At 44.6% G+C, this 16,747-nt stretch overlaps 1 protein-coding gene across 1 annotated transcript; it reads left to right on the top strand.

Annotated features, from left to right (window-relative positions):
* Positions 1–3,249: 3,249 nt before the first annotated feature.
* INAFM2 (InaF motif containing 2) lies at positions 3,250–7,493 on the top strand. The gene has a single exon (XM_075613376.1). It carries the CDS (start codon positions 5,186–5,188, stop codon positions 6,128–6,130), a length of 945 nt encoding a protein of 314 aa, XP_075469491.1. The 5' UTR covers positions 3,250–5,185; the 3' UTR covers positions 6,131–7,493.
* The last annotated feature ends 9,254 nt before the right edge of the window (positions 7,494–16,747 follow it).

The raw sequence follows: 16,747 nt of genomic DNA, 5'->3' as shown, positions 1-16,747 counted from the left end.
CTTTTATCAGCTGCATACTCACAAAGGGAGGGGCGCAGGTAATATGTACAGTATTCATATTGCAACATGCCCATTTCGAAAAATTAAAAATTGGATATCAAAATGAAAGAAAATAGGCACAGAAATAGTTTTAGCAAAAAATAAAAAGATACTGTCATGTGTTTAGGAGATGGCTTGTATTAAATATGTACTTAGATGTATGTCGTTGAGTTGGGATATATATATATATCGTATTAACCCCTAACCTACCCGGGCTCTATAAGGAAAGTAATAATCGTACCTCCTGTGACTAACCTGGGGTCGTTGGTGTTTGCAGCCTTCTACTTGATGAAGGTTTGTAGCAGCTGCGCTTATAGCTGTACGTAGTCTTCTGTGCGTTCCAGGGTGTGTGCTTTCGAAGTACAAAGCAAGCCGGATAGCCAATACCGGAAATCGCACGAGAACCCGGATTATGAAAAAATTCTTTATTGAGACATACAAAATAGTAATGGTCCAAGCAAAACCTCCCATGCGTTTCACACCTAAGGTACGAAATGCGTGGGAGGTTTTGCTTGGACCATTACTACTGTTTGTCTCAATAAAGAACTTTTTCATAATCCGGGTTCCTGTGCTATTTCTGGTATTGAATATCCGACTCACCGAAATAGTTTTCAATAACTATATTTAGTATGAAAACAAATGACCAACTGAAGATGGTTCTATGAGGGGATTGAAACGGTCCATTTTTTTTTCATATTAAATATAGTTATTTAAAACTTTCTGTGCCTATTCTCTTTCATTTTCATATCACATTGACTGGTCTGTAAGGGAAAATATAGTGCACCTCTGCAGTGTCGGGAGCCAATTACCAGATAAACAGGTATGCAAGCAGCAGTCTGACTCATTATTGCATCATCTTTTCACACTATTTGTGGAATATTGTACTTCGCGAGATAGTGTACAGTAAGTCAGAATGACTAAGCCACTGATTGAGCCACCTGTGCTGAAGCAGGGATATCGCTAATACCTGGCCTGTTGGTAGTCCTTGAGGACTGGAATTGGCCACCCCTGCTGTAACTGTAATACTATTGCCGAACGCAAATATAGGTCTCCTAATTTAGTTTCTTATAACGTAGCTAATTAGTTTTAGGAGGGCAAAATGCCCTGTGGCTACCCTTAAACTGATCCTGCTGCAATACAGTGATACTGAAAATGCCGCCTTCCCATCGTAGTTACCGGTATAAATGTTGCATGGCGGTTACTTGGCCTTTAATGATTTGAAAACAAAAAGAAAACAGCGCAAAAATCTCATAGTGTAGCGAATATTGAATCCGCAGGTGAGTAATGCTGGTTTCTGATGTCAGTCCGCGTCTGACCGCGCTTCTCACAGACGATATCAGAAACCAGCTACCCACCGAGAGGAGGTCGAGGACCTCCAACCCAGTCGGAACCTGTGAGATGGGTCGAGCGGTGTGGGGACCAGCTGTCACTTCTAGTGTGGTAACATGTCCATAATATGTCCTGCCCTAATATTTCCATCTTGATGTACGTGCATTACTCTCCTGCTGATTGAATATTCTCCTAATAATAATTACTACACTATGAGATTTTTGCGCTGTTTTCTTTCTGTTTTCTGTATTGTTGAGGATGTTGAGACATCCTTTGTATCCAGCAGCAGGATCTCTTGTTTGGTCACAACACAGGTTTATTATTGTTGTCCCATCACTATATTTGTAATACACATTGATATTTATCACTGTAATCTATATACTGCCATGGTTTATATACTATATTATATATTTTAAACTCACTATATGTTGATCCTATATTGCACTTAATTAATATTTTTTCACTAATTAGTTAGTATCTGGTGCGTGGTTTATTCACTTTTTTGATTTGAACCTGTCCGACAATGGGAACGGGGGTTCTAGGCCTTATGACGAATGCAAAAGGGGCGTAACGTATTTTGCATGTTGGAGGAAGAGATGAAGGATCTTAATTTTACTGAACCACTTTTGTTGGTTTCTGTAAAGAAATATTTTTCACGTGGCAAACACTGCCACAAACATTTGTTTTATTCGCAGTCTTCAAAGCGCTTACAGAACACAGCCACCTACCAACAAACACATTTTACCCAGGGATACATGTTACAGGTAATGTGAAATGGGTGCATTAAATAACAAATAGAACTTATATTTGTCTGTTTTTACAGCACTTAAGTAAGGGAGTTGGAGTTTACATTTGTAAAAAGGTAAGGTAAGACTTTTTATTAAACACAACCTCTAAATATAACACGAGCCATTTATTGAAAATGGGGGACACAGCCACTCTATATGTGCTGTTTATTGATGTCTGAAAGGGTTACGATAATCATTGCCCTTTTAATGCTATTATACCCTCCCCCCGTCCTTGTTATGCTGTTTCTTGCTGCTTCATCTGCTGAAGGAGATGGATAGGTCGCTTTTTAACAGCTGAGCTTATGCAATTTGCTCTTTGGAAAAATACGTATGTGGCCTTGTGCTTTAGATCCAAGCATCCCCTTGATACATTGGGAGGCGAAAACAAGACAGTCAGCAGAGAGCCCTAATGACTCATCTCAGAGGTGGCTGGAAACTGTATACCATTATTAATGGCAACGGAGCAAAAAAACACTTTGTAAAAACAGTGGGAGATATAGATGTATGTGCACAAGTAATTGATGAATTTCTGCCTGCTCAAGCCTGCGTGCTTCGTTTTATATCTGAGTACCATTGTGAAATTATTAAAAACAAGCTTACGAACATGGTCAAAATAAAGCAGTTGGGATATTGGAAGGCATGGGTTGATACAACAAAAGAACAGCGCAGTACATTGCGTGTGTAGGTGTGTACACCGCTGTTTTGCTGTTTTTCCTCAGTATTTCACCGACTGCAGAAAATGGTTAATGTGTTCATTTGACAGCTGACATCCAGACACAGCAGAAATCCGCTTTTTACATGTTCCTATGTTCATATACATGACTATTAAATGTTAGTTTTTGATTTAAACTAAAATTGATAGCAATTGAATATTTCATCCAGCTGTTTGCTTGTGTAAAGAGAAAAGTTAATCCACCTTGGTTAACCGGGTAATCGGCGTGAGGCAAATTGCACACATCTAAAGAACGGAAAAGATTTGGATCACTTTACAGATTTCTTAACAATTTCTTGATCAATTTAATAAGTATATGTACTGTATGCAGTACCTAAAATGTATTTTTTTTAAAATATTTTGCGATTTTAATTCTATAGTAATTCTACATTTTCTTTGATCGCCCATGCTAACTTTAAACAAACTGGTTTACAACCACATTTAAAGATTTCCAGCAATCCTGTGGTTTCACACACACTAAAAGCCCATTTGTAATTCTGACAACCTACCAAATGAAAGTAAACCCATGTTGACTTCAATTGGATAAAACAAATCCTTTTACACAGCATAGCATTTGTTTAAAGACTAGGCAAATACAAATGTGATGTTCTGAGATGTAGGTGTTCATTCTCTTTTTAATAATTTTCCATGAGATTATGATTATCTGATGATATGATTCTGAATTTATCACCATGTGTTGATTGCCCTATCAGCGATCAGGGTTGGGTCGATGCGGTGAGCCGGTGCTGCGGCTTCCCAGTTCCCTGACCGCCTGCAAGCCTCACTCCTGCCGGCGCCGGGATACAACTTTTTCCCGACCGGAGGAATGAGCTGCAGAGTCCCAGGACCGGCGTCGGATCGCTCTCACCACAAGGTAAGTATGTACGTGTTAGTCAGTGAGAGGAGGTTCTCCTACAGTGTGGCGTTGTCATGGCGACCTGACGTCAAATGATGCTGCAACGTCGCACGGCAAAGCACGTTGCTATGACATGGCGCTGCGGGAGGAGTGATTCTCTTCAAAGAAACGCCCGGGCCGTCAGGTATGTACTATCCGCCCCAGATTACCACTGGGACATTACACATCACAGCAATTTTGCTCTCAAACTTTCTTTTTATAGAACAAAAAATGTTTTAATGTGGGTTTAATTGCATCATTGACGCTTAAATCCTGTATCTTTTATCAATGTCAATACATATTGACATAATACTCGCATAAACAAATCAAAATGAATTCAATTGGTACTATATACAGATGCAGCAGCTGTTATTCAAACAAATCACGGAGCCGTTTTCGTGTGCGCTGCTGTACTCCACGTGGCATTAACGCCGCCAATCGCCCCAGGCACACATGTTTATCGCGGTTGCTTTGTTTGAATTTCATGGGTTCTGTTTCCTTGTGTGCAATGAATTGTAATGTGTACAGTACTCTGCTACTGTGCTACTGTGTCAATTTCAGGTGTTTAAAAACCAGAACACTAAACTGCCATTTTCTGCACTCGCGTCTAACTGCGGTACGGTTGGAAGAAATCACGCGCCATGACGTGGGTATCCCGAGGTATACAACGCGTGAAGTGTTCGAATAACGGCCGCTGCATCTGTAGCTGCTTTATAAAAATAAAAAAAAGCAGTGCTTTATATTACATATGCTGAAACAAATGTAACATATGTTGAACTTGATGGGCATGCATTTTTTCAACCTAAACTTGTCTCAATTTGACATTAGAGGGGTTTCTGCGGAGTGATGCTGATGGTATTATTCCTAGGAAGGCTCTGCATGCAGCTGTTGCTATAACAACTATTTGCAACCTCATCCCAGCGTCATCCGATACATTGCCCTTTTAAGAAGCACAGGTCTGTTCTCTCCCCCTCCTTGCCTGCCTTTCCCTTGTGTATATTGCAGAAATAAGCTGGCTCATTTGGATCAGGAGTCAAAGAAGCAGTGTAAAAAAAACCTAGGATGGATCATTTTCTTTGCAGAAAAGGAAGCAAAAATCCATGTGCTCCTAGCCTGAACACAGCCAGCATCTTCTGACGTTGAGAAGACCAACAGATACACAAGAAACAATTGCATAAAGGCTTGTGATACGATACAGAGGATCTAACATCTGCAGAGATGACATGCTGTCACACGGGAAATAAAAGGAACAGCTATGCCCTGAGAGGAAACTGAGACAAGGTACAATATAGATTTATTTGCTTGTTCCCCTTTCCCGGGAATCCTTTTTCTAGCCGGTCTGCTTTGACATTGGGTTTACGGCGCTATAATCTTTCCAAAACGGATAGGGCAGTGGAGCACAGAGGTAAAAACCGGGGCGCGATGAAGGACAAAGACTTCATGCCCAATGTAGAGAGGGGGAAGCCTGCCACATTCACTGGGGACAAGAAAGCAAAAATGGCTGCCAAAACTAATAAGAAATGGGTGAGACTGGCAACTGTTTTCGCTTATGTTCTGTCGGTGTCTCTAGCTGCTATTATACTGGCCATTTATTACAGCTTGATATGGAAGCCAGTAAGATCCAGCGGGGAGTCAACTAGCAGTAGCCCTGGACCGGAGGTCTCCACTCAGTTGGACATCAACACAACTCTTGTTTCTTACCAAACGCCCACCATCAGTGTTAAAAGCATCGTAAAATCCAATGCGGATTCAATGAAACGATCATCGAGGTTGGAAGACTTAGCCAGCCATGCAAGAGTTTCAAAAAGCATGGTTGACATAGCACGTGTTGGGACGCAGACACCAGCATCTCATGGAGCTTTAGCAACAGATCACAAGGAGCTTACAAAAATACCTACTGCACTTCAAGAGGAAACAATGAAAGTAACGGATCATTTCAGTGGCAAGGAGAAAACTGTGACTCTATCGTACCCCAACCTCGACACACACGCCGGGATAGAGGCCTTAAAAACTGACACACAAGATTTTGCAATAAGCAATACGGTGTCTGGGCACATTCTTCTCGACACAAGTGATACTCCTCCGGTTACGGACCCATCAAAATTCCCCAATGATCCAGTTATTCCGACACCTAAAGACATTAAAGGAATTTCAGGGGGTTTTCAAGGGTTTGCATCAACACAAGACATCCCAGAAACCAGGGGGCACTCATTTACTCATTCTAATTTAAAGGAGGAATCGCATGCAAGTGGAAGTACGGCATCATTAAAGCTTCAAACCATCGAAGCTGGAAGAAGCAATAGCCCTGAGGGCTCTACAAATATTGAGTCGACATATTCAGGACATACATCTGCAGGAAGCCTTTAGGAGTCTGTGATGATGACTCCGGATACACACAAAGCATTTCTTCTTTTGTAATGGAAGACATGGAAGACTTGAATTTTTAATGCTAATTACTACTCCTAAAGCATTTAACGTTGGCAAATACCACTTCTCCAACTAAATATTCTCACTTTATGGCCAAACGTTTCTTGATTTCATCTCAGATAGCCTTGTGGTACAGAATAAATATTTTTTTTGTTGGGTTATGTGTCTTTTTAAGTGGATAATATAATGTAATGATAGACTCTGGGATAAGAACTCAACATTTGGAAAACTATGGACTTTATACGCCTACAAAATATATTTTATTTTTGTTTAAAGTAAGCAGACGTTTGTTGGTTCTTCTGCTAGGTTTGGGGGAGGGTGGTGGCTGGTTTTAATGCTATAGATTTTTAAATATGGACATGAAACTCACATGGAGTGGGGCTCAGGTATGTTACCATGGCAGGAATCCACATAGAAATAACTTCTGTATATACAGCTGTGTGTTATTGTGTATCTGTATAAGGCTACAGAATATGAACACACCAACACACATTACTGACTTTAAGGGCTATTGCTGTGAAGTACGCACTAGAGGTTTGTGATTTGATGAGATAACTAAAGAATATAGTTTTAATTAACTAATCTCTTATTCTGTAATGTTACCTTTTCACAGCTGAATAAAAACTGTGTGGTTTTGTAAACCGAAACTTACATTTGTGTGAGAATGCGTTATCTGATAATTTTATCCCTTGTTTTATCTGCTTTGTGCGTGTGAAGTAGCACTTTGTCCTACAGATTTGATCTTTCATGTCATATTGTTCTATAGCAGGAGTGGCCAACTTCATCCTCATGGGCCACCAACAGGTCAGGTTTTCAGGATATCCCTGCCTCAGCACAGATAGCTCAATTAGTGGCTCAGTCAAAACTGTGCTGAAGCGGGGTTATCCGTAAAACCTGACCTTTTGGTGGCCCTTGAAGTGGAGTTTCCCACCCCTGTCCTATAGTGTTCTCCACTAACCAGCAAGACATGCAGGCAAACCCTTGCCTCAAAGGCCAGCAATGCATTGCTTTGAAATTCAGCGATGGGGGTTATTGCATCACAATGAAATAAATGTATCAATGCAAAGTGGCGCTTGCTGTGATGTTTACATTTATGCTTCCAACCAAGCCAAAATGTAAGAATCTTCATTAAGTTCTGTACCTACGGCTTACATGGCTCATAAGCCAGGGACGTTTAAGCCACCTCCATTTTCAAAGCAAAGAAAATTGGGGACCCAGTGTAAATATTCTAGCCTCAGTGGAACACCAATTTTTCCCTGATGCACACACAACCAATTGTGTGATTTGAGTGTGGAGCAGCGATGAAGCTCAATACTAAATCAAGATTGCCTTTCGAGTTTGCCATTGTTTAGAGAATTCTTGATTTCTCATTCTGATGGTGAGTTAAAACAGCTTTCCGTTGGCCCTGTTTAAAATATTATCTCCTATGCAGTTTTGCAAAAAGGATTTGAGAGGAAAAAGCTTGTCCCTTACTTTATATTGCTGTTAATTATTGCCCCAGCCGAGTGGAATATCTCTAAATCTGCATAAGAAACACCCAATTTTAGTCGTTTGCATATAACGAGGAGGTAAATGTGTTTAATCCATTCTTAGAGCCACATTATATCAATGCTATACGTCAGTGTATCAACACACTTATTAATATTACTTATGTATATGTATTTCTGGAAAATAAATACCAAACCTCACATTTTCAAGTGTTAAAATAAGTAACAAATTGGTTAAAAAAAAAAAAGCAATGGGAGTATGTATGTATATCTTTAGTTATATAGCACCGACAGTGTACCCAGCGCTTCACAAAGACAATACAGTAAAAGAAATATATAAGATTATAATAATACAAAAATCGCAGCCAAGTCATACACCAGGAAAGGAAATCCCTGCCCTGGAGAGTTTACCATGCGCGGCGTGATCAAAATGCAGTGCCTCTATGAGGCTGTCCTTAGAGCGCGCGATCGCTCGTGCGATGAGAAGGGCTCGCGATGCGCGAAGGAAACAAATACATTTTTTTCTGTCACGCCACGTGAGTGGTTCGCCCAATGAGGGCGACCAGCTCAGTCACGGCCACGCCCACAACACGCCGCCTTGTTGCGTCAACCTAGAGGACACAAATCGCACAAGCCAGGAGCTCACGTGAATGTCACGCGCACGAGCACCCGCCCACCATGTGGTATGTTAGGGGACTTACAGAGACAGCAGGGGAGTGAATAAGTGCAGCAGATGGCAGTGCTTGGACACAATGTTTGGTAGGTGTCAGGGACGTAGCTGTAGCCCTGGCAGCCCGGGCACCCACGCTCTTGGGGGGCCCGCTCTCCTCCGTCCCCCTTAAAGACAAGCAGGGGGAGATGGTATGCGGCGGGCCCCGGCGTTAAATAGAAGCCGGTAGAGGAATCAGCAGACCAGGATGGCAGGAGCGCCCTCTAGCAGTCTGACCCAGAAGTCTTTCTTACTTCCGGGGTCTGCTGCCAAAGCACAACTCCTAACTCCTCTACCGGCTACTCCTCTGATCATCTCCCGCCAAAGGTAGGCATGGGAGGGAGAGCTGAGAGGGAGAGAGAGCGAGCTGAGGGGGAGAGAGAGCTGAGAGGGAGAGAGAGAGCTGAGGGAAAGAGGGGGGGAGAGAGCGAGCTGAGGGGGAGAGAGCTGAGGGGAGAGGGCTGAGGGGGAGGGAGGGCTGAGGGAAAGAGGGGGAGAGAGCTGAGGAAAGGAGAGGGCTGAGGCGGAGAGAGAGAAAGTGAGGGGGAGAGGGCTGAGGGGGAGAGAGATGAGAGGAAAGGCAGCTGATGATGATGGGGAGAGCTGGTGAGGGGGAGCTGATGGTGGTGATGAGGGGGAAGAGCTGGTGAGGGGGAGTGGATGATGATGAGGGAGGGAGAAAAAAAATTACAGTCAGTATTAATATTAATGGGGTAGAAAAAATGGCAAAAGCGCTCCAATACCAGGGCAATGTAATATAATAATGCCAAAACCACCATCCAAAGGAATCCGTAATAACAAGTAATTATAGTGAGGTATAACAACAAATAATGGGTACTATCCTCCTGAAGACAGGTGGTGGGTAGTATCAGACCACCCACTAACAGTCTCATTGGCAGGTTCCCATCAATAGATGCAAGTACTCACATATCCTTGGTGTGGCTGGCAGGCTGTGCATTCTTGATAAAGAACGCTGTGACGTTCGAAATGCGTTGGATGGGTCTCATGACACATTAAAGTACCCTTTTATTTATTTTTTGTTTCTGGGTCCTTCCTGCTCCATTTGGTTTATGCGCTTTTTTTCACTTTTATGGGGGCCCGCCCATGTCTACTGTAGCTATGCCACTGGTAGGAGTGACTGTGGGTGTGGGCCTCTCTGGGCGTGTATGTGTATACCGGTATTGCCTCTCTGGGTGTGTATGTGTATACCGGTATTACCTCTCTGGGGGTGTATGTGTATACCGGTATTACCTCTCTGGGGGTGTATGTGTATACCGGTATTACCTCCCTGGGCGTGTATGTGTATACCGGTATTACCTCTCTGGGGGTGTACGTGTATCCCGGTATTACCCCTATGGGCGCTTATGTGTATACCGGTATTACCTCTCTGGGCGTGTATGTGTATACCGGTATTACCTCTCTGGGCGTGTATGTGTATACCGGTATTACCTCTCTGGGCGTGTATGTGTATACCGGTATTACCTCTCTGGGCGTGTATATGTATACCGGTATTACCTCTCTGGGCGTGTATGTGTATACCGGTGTTACCTCTCTGGGCGTGTATGTGTATACCGGTATTACCGCTCTGGGGGTGTATGTGTATACCGGTATTACCTCTCTGGGCGTGTATGTGTATACCGGTATTACCTCTCTGGGGGTGTATGTGTATACCGGTATTACCTCTCTGGGCGTGTATGTGTATACCGGTATTACCTCTCTGGGGGTGTATGTGTATACCGGTATTACCTCTCTGGGCGTGTATGTGTATACCGGTATTACCTCTCTGGGGGTGTATGTGTATACCGGTATTACCTCTCTGGGCGTGTATGTGTATACCGGTATTACCTCTCTGGGGGTGTATGTGTATACCGGTATTACCTCTCTGGGCGTGTATGTGTAATACCGGTATTACCTCTCTGGGGGTGTATGTGTATACCGGTATTACCTCTCTGGGCGTGTATGTGTATACCGGTATTACCTCTCTGGGCGTGTATGTGTATACCGGTATTTCCTCTCTGGGCGTGTATGTGTATACCGGTATTACCTCTCTGGGCGTGTATGTGTATACCGGTATTACCTCTCTGGGCGTGTATGTGTATACCGGTATTACCTCTCTGGGCGTGTATGTGTATACCGGTATTACCTCTCTGGGCGGGTGTGTATATGTATACCGGTATTACCTCTCTGGGTGTGTGTGTGTATACCGGTATTACCTCTCTAGGCGTGTATGTGTATACCGGTATTACCTCTCTGGGCGTGTATGTGTATACCGGTATTACCTCTCTGAGCGTGTATGTGTATACCGGTATTACCTCTCTGGGCGTGTATGTGTATACCGGTATTACCTCTCTGAGCGTGTATGTGTATACCGGTATTACCTCTATGGGCGTGTATGTGTATACCGGTATTACCTCTCTGGACGTGTATGTGTATACCGGTATTACCTCTCTGGGCGTGTATGTGTATACCGGTATTACCTCTCTGGACGTGTATGTGTATACCGGTATTACCTCTCTGGGCGTGTATGTGTATGCCGGTATTACCTCTGGGCGTAAATGTATATACCATTATTACCTCTTTGGGCGTGTATGTGTATACCGGTATTACCTCTCTGGGCGTGTGTGTATGTGTATACCGGTATTACCTCTCTGGGCGTGTATGTGTATACCGTTATTACCTCTCTGGGCGTGTATGTGTATACCGGTATTACCTCTCTGGGCGTGTATGTGTATACCGGTATTACCTCTCTGGGCGTGTATGTGTATACCGGTATTACCTCTCTGGGCGTGTATGTGTATACCGGTATTACCTCTCTGGGCGTGTATGTGTATACCGGTATTACCTCTCTGGGCGTGTATGTGTATACCGGTATTACCTCTCTGGGCGTGTATGTGTATACCGGTATTACCTCTCTGGGCGTGTATGTGTATACCGGTATTACCTCTCTGGGCGTGTATGTGTATACCGGTATTTCCTCTCTGGGTGTGTATGTGTATACCGGTATTACCTCTCTGGGTGTGTATGTGTATACCGGTATTACCTCTCTGGGCGTGTGTGTATGTGTATACCGGTATTACCTCTCTGGGCGTGTGTGTATGTGTATACCGGTATTACCTCTCTTGGCGTGTATGTGTATACCGGTATTACCTCTCTGGGGGTGTATGTGTATACCGGTATTACCTCTCTGGGCGTGTATGTGTAATACCGGTATTACCTCTCTGGGGGTGTATGTGTATACCGGTATTACCTCTCTGGGCGTGTATGTGTATACCGGTATTACCTCTCTGGGCGTGTATGTGTATACCGGTATTTCCTCTCTGGGCGTGTATGTGTATACCGGTATTACCTCTCTGGGCGTGTATATGTATACCGGTATTTCCTCTCTGGGCGTGTATGTGTATACCGGTATTTCCTCTCTGGGCGTGTATGTGTATACCGGTATTACCTCTCTGGGCGTGTATGTGTATACCGGTATTACCTCTCTGGGCATGTATGTGTATACCGGTATTACCTCTCTGGGCGTGTGTGTATGTGTATACCGGTATTACCTCTCTGGGTGTGTGTGTGTATACCGGTATTACCTCTCTGGGCATGTATGTGTATACCGGTATTACCTCTCTGGGCGTGTATGTGTATACCGGTATTACCTCTCTGGGCGTGTATGTGTATACCGGTATTACCTCTCTGGGCGTGTATGTGTATACCGGTATTACCTCTCTGGGCGTGTATGTGTATACCGGTATTACCTCTCTGGGCGTGTATGTGTATACCGGTATTACCTCTCTGGGCGTGTATGTGTATACCGGTATTACCTCTCTGGGCGGGTGTGTATATGTATACCGGTATTACCTCTCTGGGTGTGTGTGTGTATACCGGTATTACCTCTCTAGGCGTGTGTGTATACCGGTATTACCTCTCTGGGCGTGTATGTGTATACCGGTATTACCTCTCTGGGCGTGTATGTGTATACCGGTATTACCTCTCTGGGCGTGTATGTGTATACCGGTATTTCCTCTCTGGGTGTGTATGTGTATACCGGTATTACCTCTCTGGGCGTGTATGTGTATACCGGTATTACCTCTCTGGGTGTGTATGTGTATACCGGTATTACCTCTCTGGGCGTGTGTGTATGTGTATACCGGTATTACCTCTCTGGGCGTGTGTGTATGTGTATACCGGTATTACCTCTCTTGGCGTGTATGTGTATACCGGTATTACCTCTCTGGGGGTGTATGTGTATACCGGTATTACCTCTCTGGGCGTGTATGTGTAATACCGGTATTACCTCTCTGGGGGTGTATGTGTATACCGGTATTACCTCTCTGGGCGTGTATGTGTATACCGGTATTACCTCTCTGGGCGTGTATGTGTATACCGGTATTTCCTCTCTAGGCGTGTATGTGTATACCGGTATTACCTCTCTGGGTGTGTATGTGTATACCGGTATTACCTCTCTGGGCGTGTGTGTATGTGTATACCGGTATTACCTCTCTGGGTGTGTGTGTGTATACCGGTATTACCTCTCTGGGCATGTATGTGTATACCGGTATTACCTCTCTGGGCGTGTATGTGTATACCGGTATTACCTCTCTGGGCGTGTATGTGTATACCGGTATTACCTCTCTGGGCGTGTATGTGTATACCGGTATTACCTCTCTGGGCGTGTATGTGTATACCGGTATTACCTCTTTGGGCGGGTGTGTATATGTATACCGGTATTACCTCTCTGGGTGTGTGTGTGTATACCGGTATTACCTCTCTAGGCGTGTATGTGTATACCGGTATTACCTCTCTGGGCGTGTATGTGTATACCGGTATTACCTCTCTGAGCGTGTATGTGTATACCGGTATTACCTCTCTGGGCGTGTATGTGTATACCGGTATTACCTCTCTGAGCGTGTATGTGTATACCGGTATTACCTCTATGGGCGTGTATGTGTATACCGGTATTACCTCTCTGGACGTGTATGTGTATACCGGTATTACCTCTCTGGGCGTGTATGTGTATACCGGTATTACCTCTCTGGACGTGTATGTGTATACCGGTATTACCTCTTTGGGCGTGTATGTGTATACCGGTATTACCTCTCTGGGCGTGTATGTGTATACCGGTATTACCTCTCTGGGCGTGTATGTGTATACCGGTATTACCTCTCTGGGCGTGTATGTGTATACCGGTATTACCTCTCTGGGCGTGTGTGTATGTGTATACCGGTATTACCTCTCTGGGCGTGTGTGTATGTGTATACCGGTATTACCTCTCTGGGCGTGTATGTGTATACCGGTATTACCTCTCTGGGCGTGTATGTGTATACCGGTATTACCTCTCTGGGCGTGTATGTGTATACCGGTATTACCTCTCTGGGCGTGTATGTGTATACCGGTATTACCTCTCTGGGCGTGTATGTGTATACCGGTATTACCTCTCTGGGCGTGTATGTGTATACCGGTATTACCTCTCTGGGCGTGTATGTGTATACCGGTATTACCTCTCTGGGCGTGTATGTGTATACCGGTATTACCTCTCTGGGCGTGTATGTGTATACCGGTATTTCCTCTCTGGGTGTGTATGTGTATACCGGTATTACCTCTCTGGGCGTGTATGTGTATACCGGTATTACCTCTCTGGGTGTGTATGTGTATACCGGTATTACCTCTCTGGGCGTGTGTGTATGTGTATACCGGTATTACCTCTCTGGGCGTGTGTGTATGTGTATACCGGTATTATCTCTCTGGGCGTGTATGTGTATACCGGTATTTCCTCTCTGGGCGTGTATGTGTATACCGGTATTACCTCTCTGGACATAATGACCTGACTGGCTTGGGGGGGCCACAGGATTTCCCTGAGCAGGGAGAGAGCAGGGCTTTTGCTAGGGGGCTGAGCAGCGTCCTCCTAATTGGCTGTAGCTGGGTAATGCAGCCAATCAGGAGGAGGTGTCAGGAAGAAAATGGTACCGGGCGCTTCTAGTACATTGATAACGGCAAGTGTCTACAAATGTGTTTTTTTTTTTAGTGTCTACAAATGTGTGGTCAGGTGCCTGAGGGTGGGGATAGGCAGAGGAGGAAACAGCATGGAGCGGAGAGAGGTGAGAAAGGCTTGTGGGTCTCGAGCGCGTCGCAGCTTTTACCATTTTGCCACCTGGCAACCCTATTTACCTTTAATCTACGCCTAAGACTATTGCGCGAAAGATCAACGCATTTCTGTGTTTTCAGTTTCATGGAGTCCAATGACCAGTCATGAATAACCTTTATCTGTTGTGTTGAAGTTGGAATTCTCTTTTAAGATTGTATGGAGGGGTACTGTATGATCAAATATTCTCCATAGAAAAAGGAATACTGGAACAAGAGGTAGGAGGCTCAGGAGGAACGTGAAGAAGTCCTAACTTGAAGGGGTAGTGAATGCACGAAACAGCCTCCCAGCAAAGGTTGATGTGGAGGCTAATACAATAAGGGATTTTTGTTTTTTACGTAGTCTTAAAGGGATTTGGCTGTAGCTTGACTGCATGCAGCAAAATAAGCAGGACAGGTTTTATTTTAACCATTTCTCTGCCAGAGGGGCCTGCACCTCATTGCAAAGCAGGCCTCACTGGCAGGGAAAGGGTTACCCCGCGTATGTCCCTAGTCATATGCAGAGAAGCAGCTGGAGATTTCACTTTACTCACTGTGCACTTGATGAAAATAAGGTGCCAATTAAATGCACAATCTGGATACAGGAGCAGAACACAGTTGAACAAATCCCTTGGTGTCTCATCAAGACGGTAAAGCACCCGGGGGGGGTTAATGATGTTCTAAACGAACAGCAACTAATTGTGCGGAATATCATATTCGATAACGCATGGCATAGTACTTCAGGGAGCACTGAAACTATATTCAGTGCGCTGCAGATCTCACGGGTGCCGAAATGTAACTATTCCCGTAAACACTAAGATTGTACTATAAAATGTAATGGAATATTGACCATTTTCAGGTCCCCGGGAAAAGCCAAGATCACATTTTCACACAGCAAGTCAATTACAGTAATAAAACTTTCCCGGGAGAACTAGCGACGGGTTTCTACAAAGAGTAATAACACCCACCCTTCCAGGATGTCTGAAAAATAAACACAAGACATATTTTACTCCCCACTATTCCAGGGGTGGCCAAGTCTAGTCCTCCAAGGCCACCAACATTCAGGTTTTCAGGATATCCCTGCTTCAGCACAAGTGGATCAATCAATGGCGCAGCCTTTTACTGCATCACAGTGACGGCGGTATTATCGGTGCCACTGCACCGAGCCCCGCGGTTACAGAGGCCCCGCGCTCTTCCCCACAGCAATTAAACTGATTGCCTGGGGGGAGAGCACGGGGGCTCGGTAACTCTCTCACCTTCTCCTGCGGGGTCCCTCATCATGGCGCCGGTGCGTCAAATGACCATGCAGCATGTTGCTAGGAATACGGGACGCCCTGTGGCGCCGCGCTGTCAGTGCAGCGTCACGTTCTCATGGCAATGCTGCATCTTTTGACGTCGCGGTGTCGTAATGAGGGACCCCGCAGGAAGAGTTGGCGAAGGAGAAGGTAAGAGAGTTACAGGCGCCCCGCACATCTGCACCGAGCCCCGCAATATGCCCTGGCACCTGTGCTGAGGCAGGGACATCCTTAATACCTGGCCGGTTGGTGGCTCTTAAGGACAGGAGTTGGCCACCCCTGGACTATAACATGTATAACAGACAACTATACTTAGGTTATATGGTGTAAATAATTAACTCTCAATTTAGGCACCTTTTGAGGTGCTGACATGTTATATATGTTATAGAAAGGGCCAGGGGTAAAATGATAGGGGTACGTTTTAAAATCTGTTTGACCCTAATTACAGTTACTCACTTTGGGACTGAAAAGGTGGCCATTTTGTTTACACCAGGGGCGGCCAACTCCAGTCCTCAAGGGCCATCAACCGGTCAGGTTTTCAGGATATCCCTGCTTCAGCACAGGTGCCTCAATCAGTGGCTCAGTCAAAGACTGGTTTGGTTTATGTAATGACCTGTAATGTGATCTGTATAGGAGTGCAGCTGCCTAATTATATCTTATCAGGGCTAATGAGCTGTAGAAAGCTGTCATTTTACTGTCTTTGAAGTGGGGGTTCGCAGTTGGAATTCCCTGTGCCTCGGGTACTAAACAAATAGGTCACTCCGCCTCACCCCTCCATGAAACAGGAACATTGTGCTCTGGGATATTATCTCATACACTTTCAGATGCCACTAAATGTTCCAAACGACATTCATTTGTTTTACTCAAATATTTTTTGTATGTTTATAAATGTATTGCTTCCTGTTGCCCAGGGGTGCTCAACTCCAGTCCTCAAGCCCCCCACCCCTTCCCCCATCCC

This window comes from Ascaphus truei, chromosome 9 (genome assembly GCF_040206685.1).
Source record: "Ascaphus truei isolate aAscTru1 chromosome 9, aAscTru1.hap1, whole genome shotgun sequence".
Lineage (NCBI taxonomy): Eukaryota > Metazoa > Chordata > Amphibia > Anura > Ascaphidae > Ascaphus > Ascaphus truei.
This window is presented reverse-complemented; position numbering and strand designations above follow the sequence as displayed.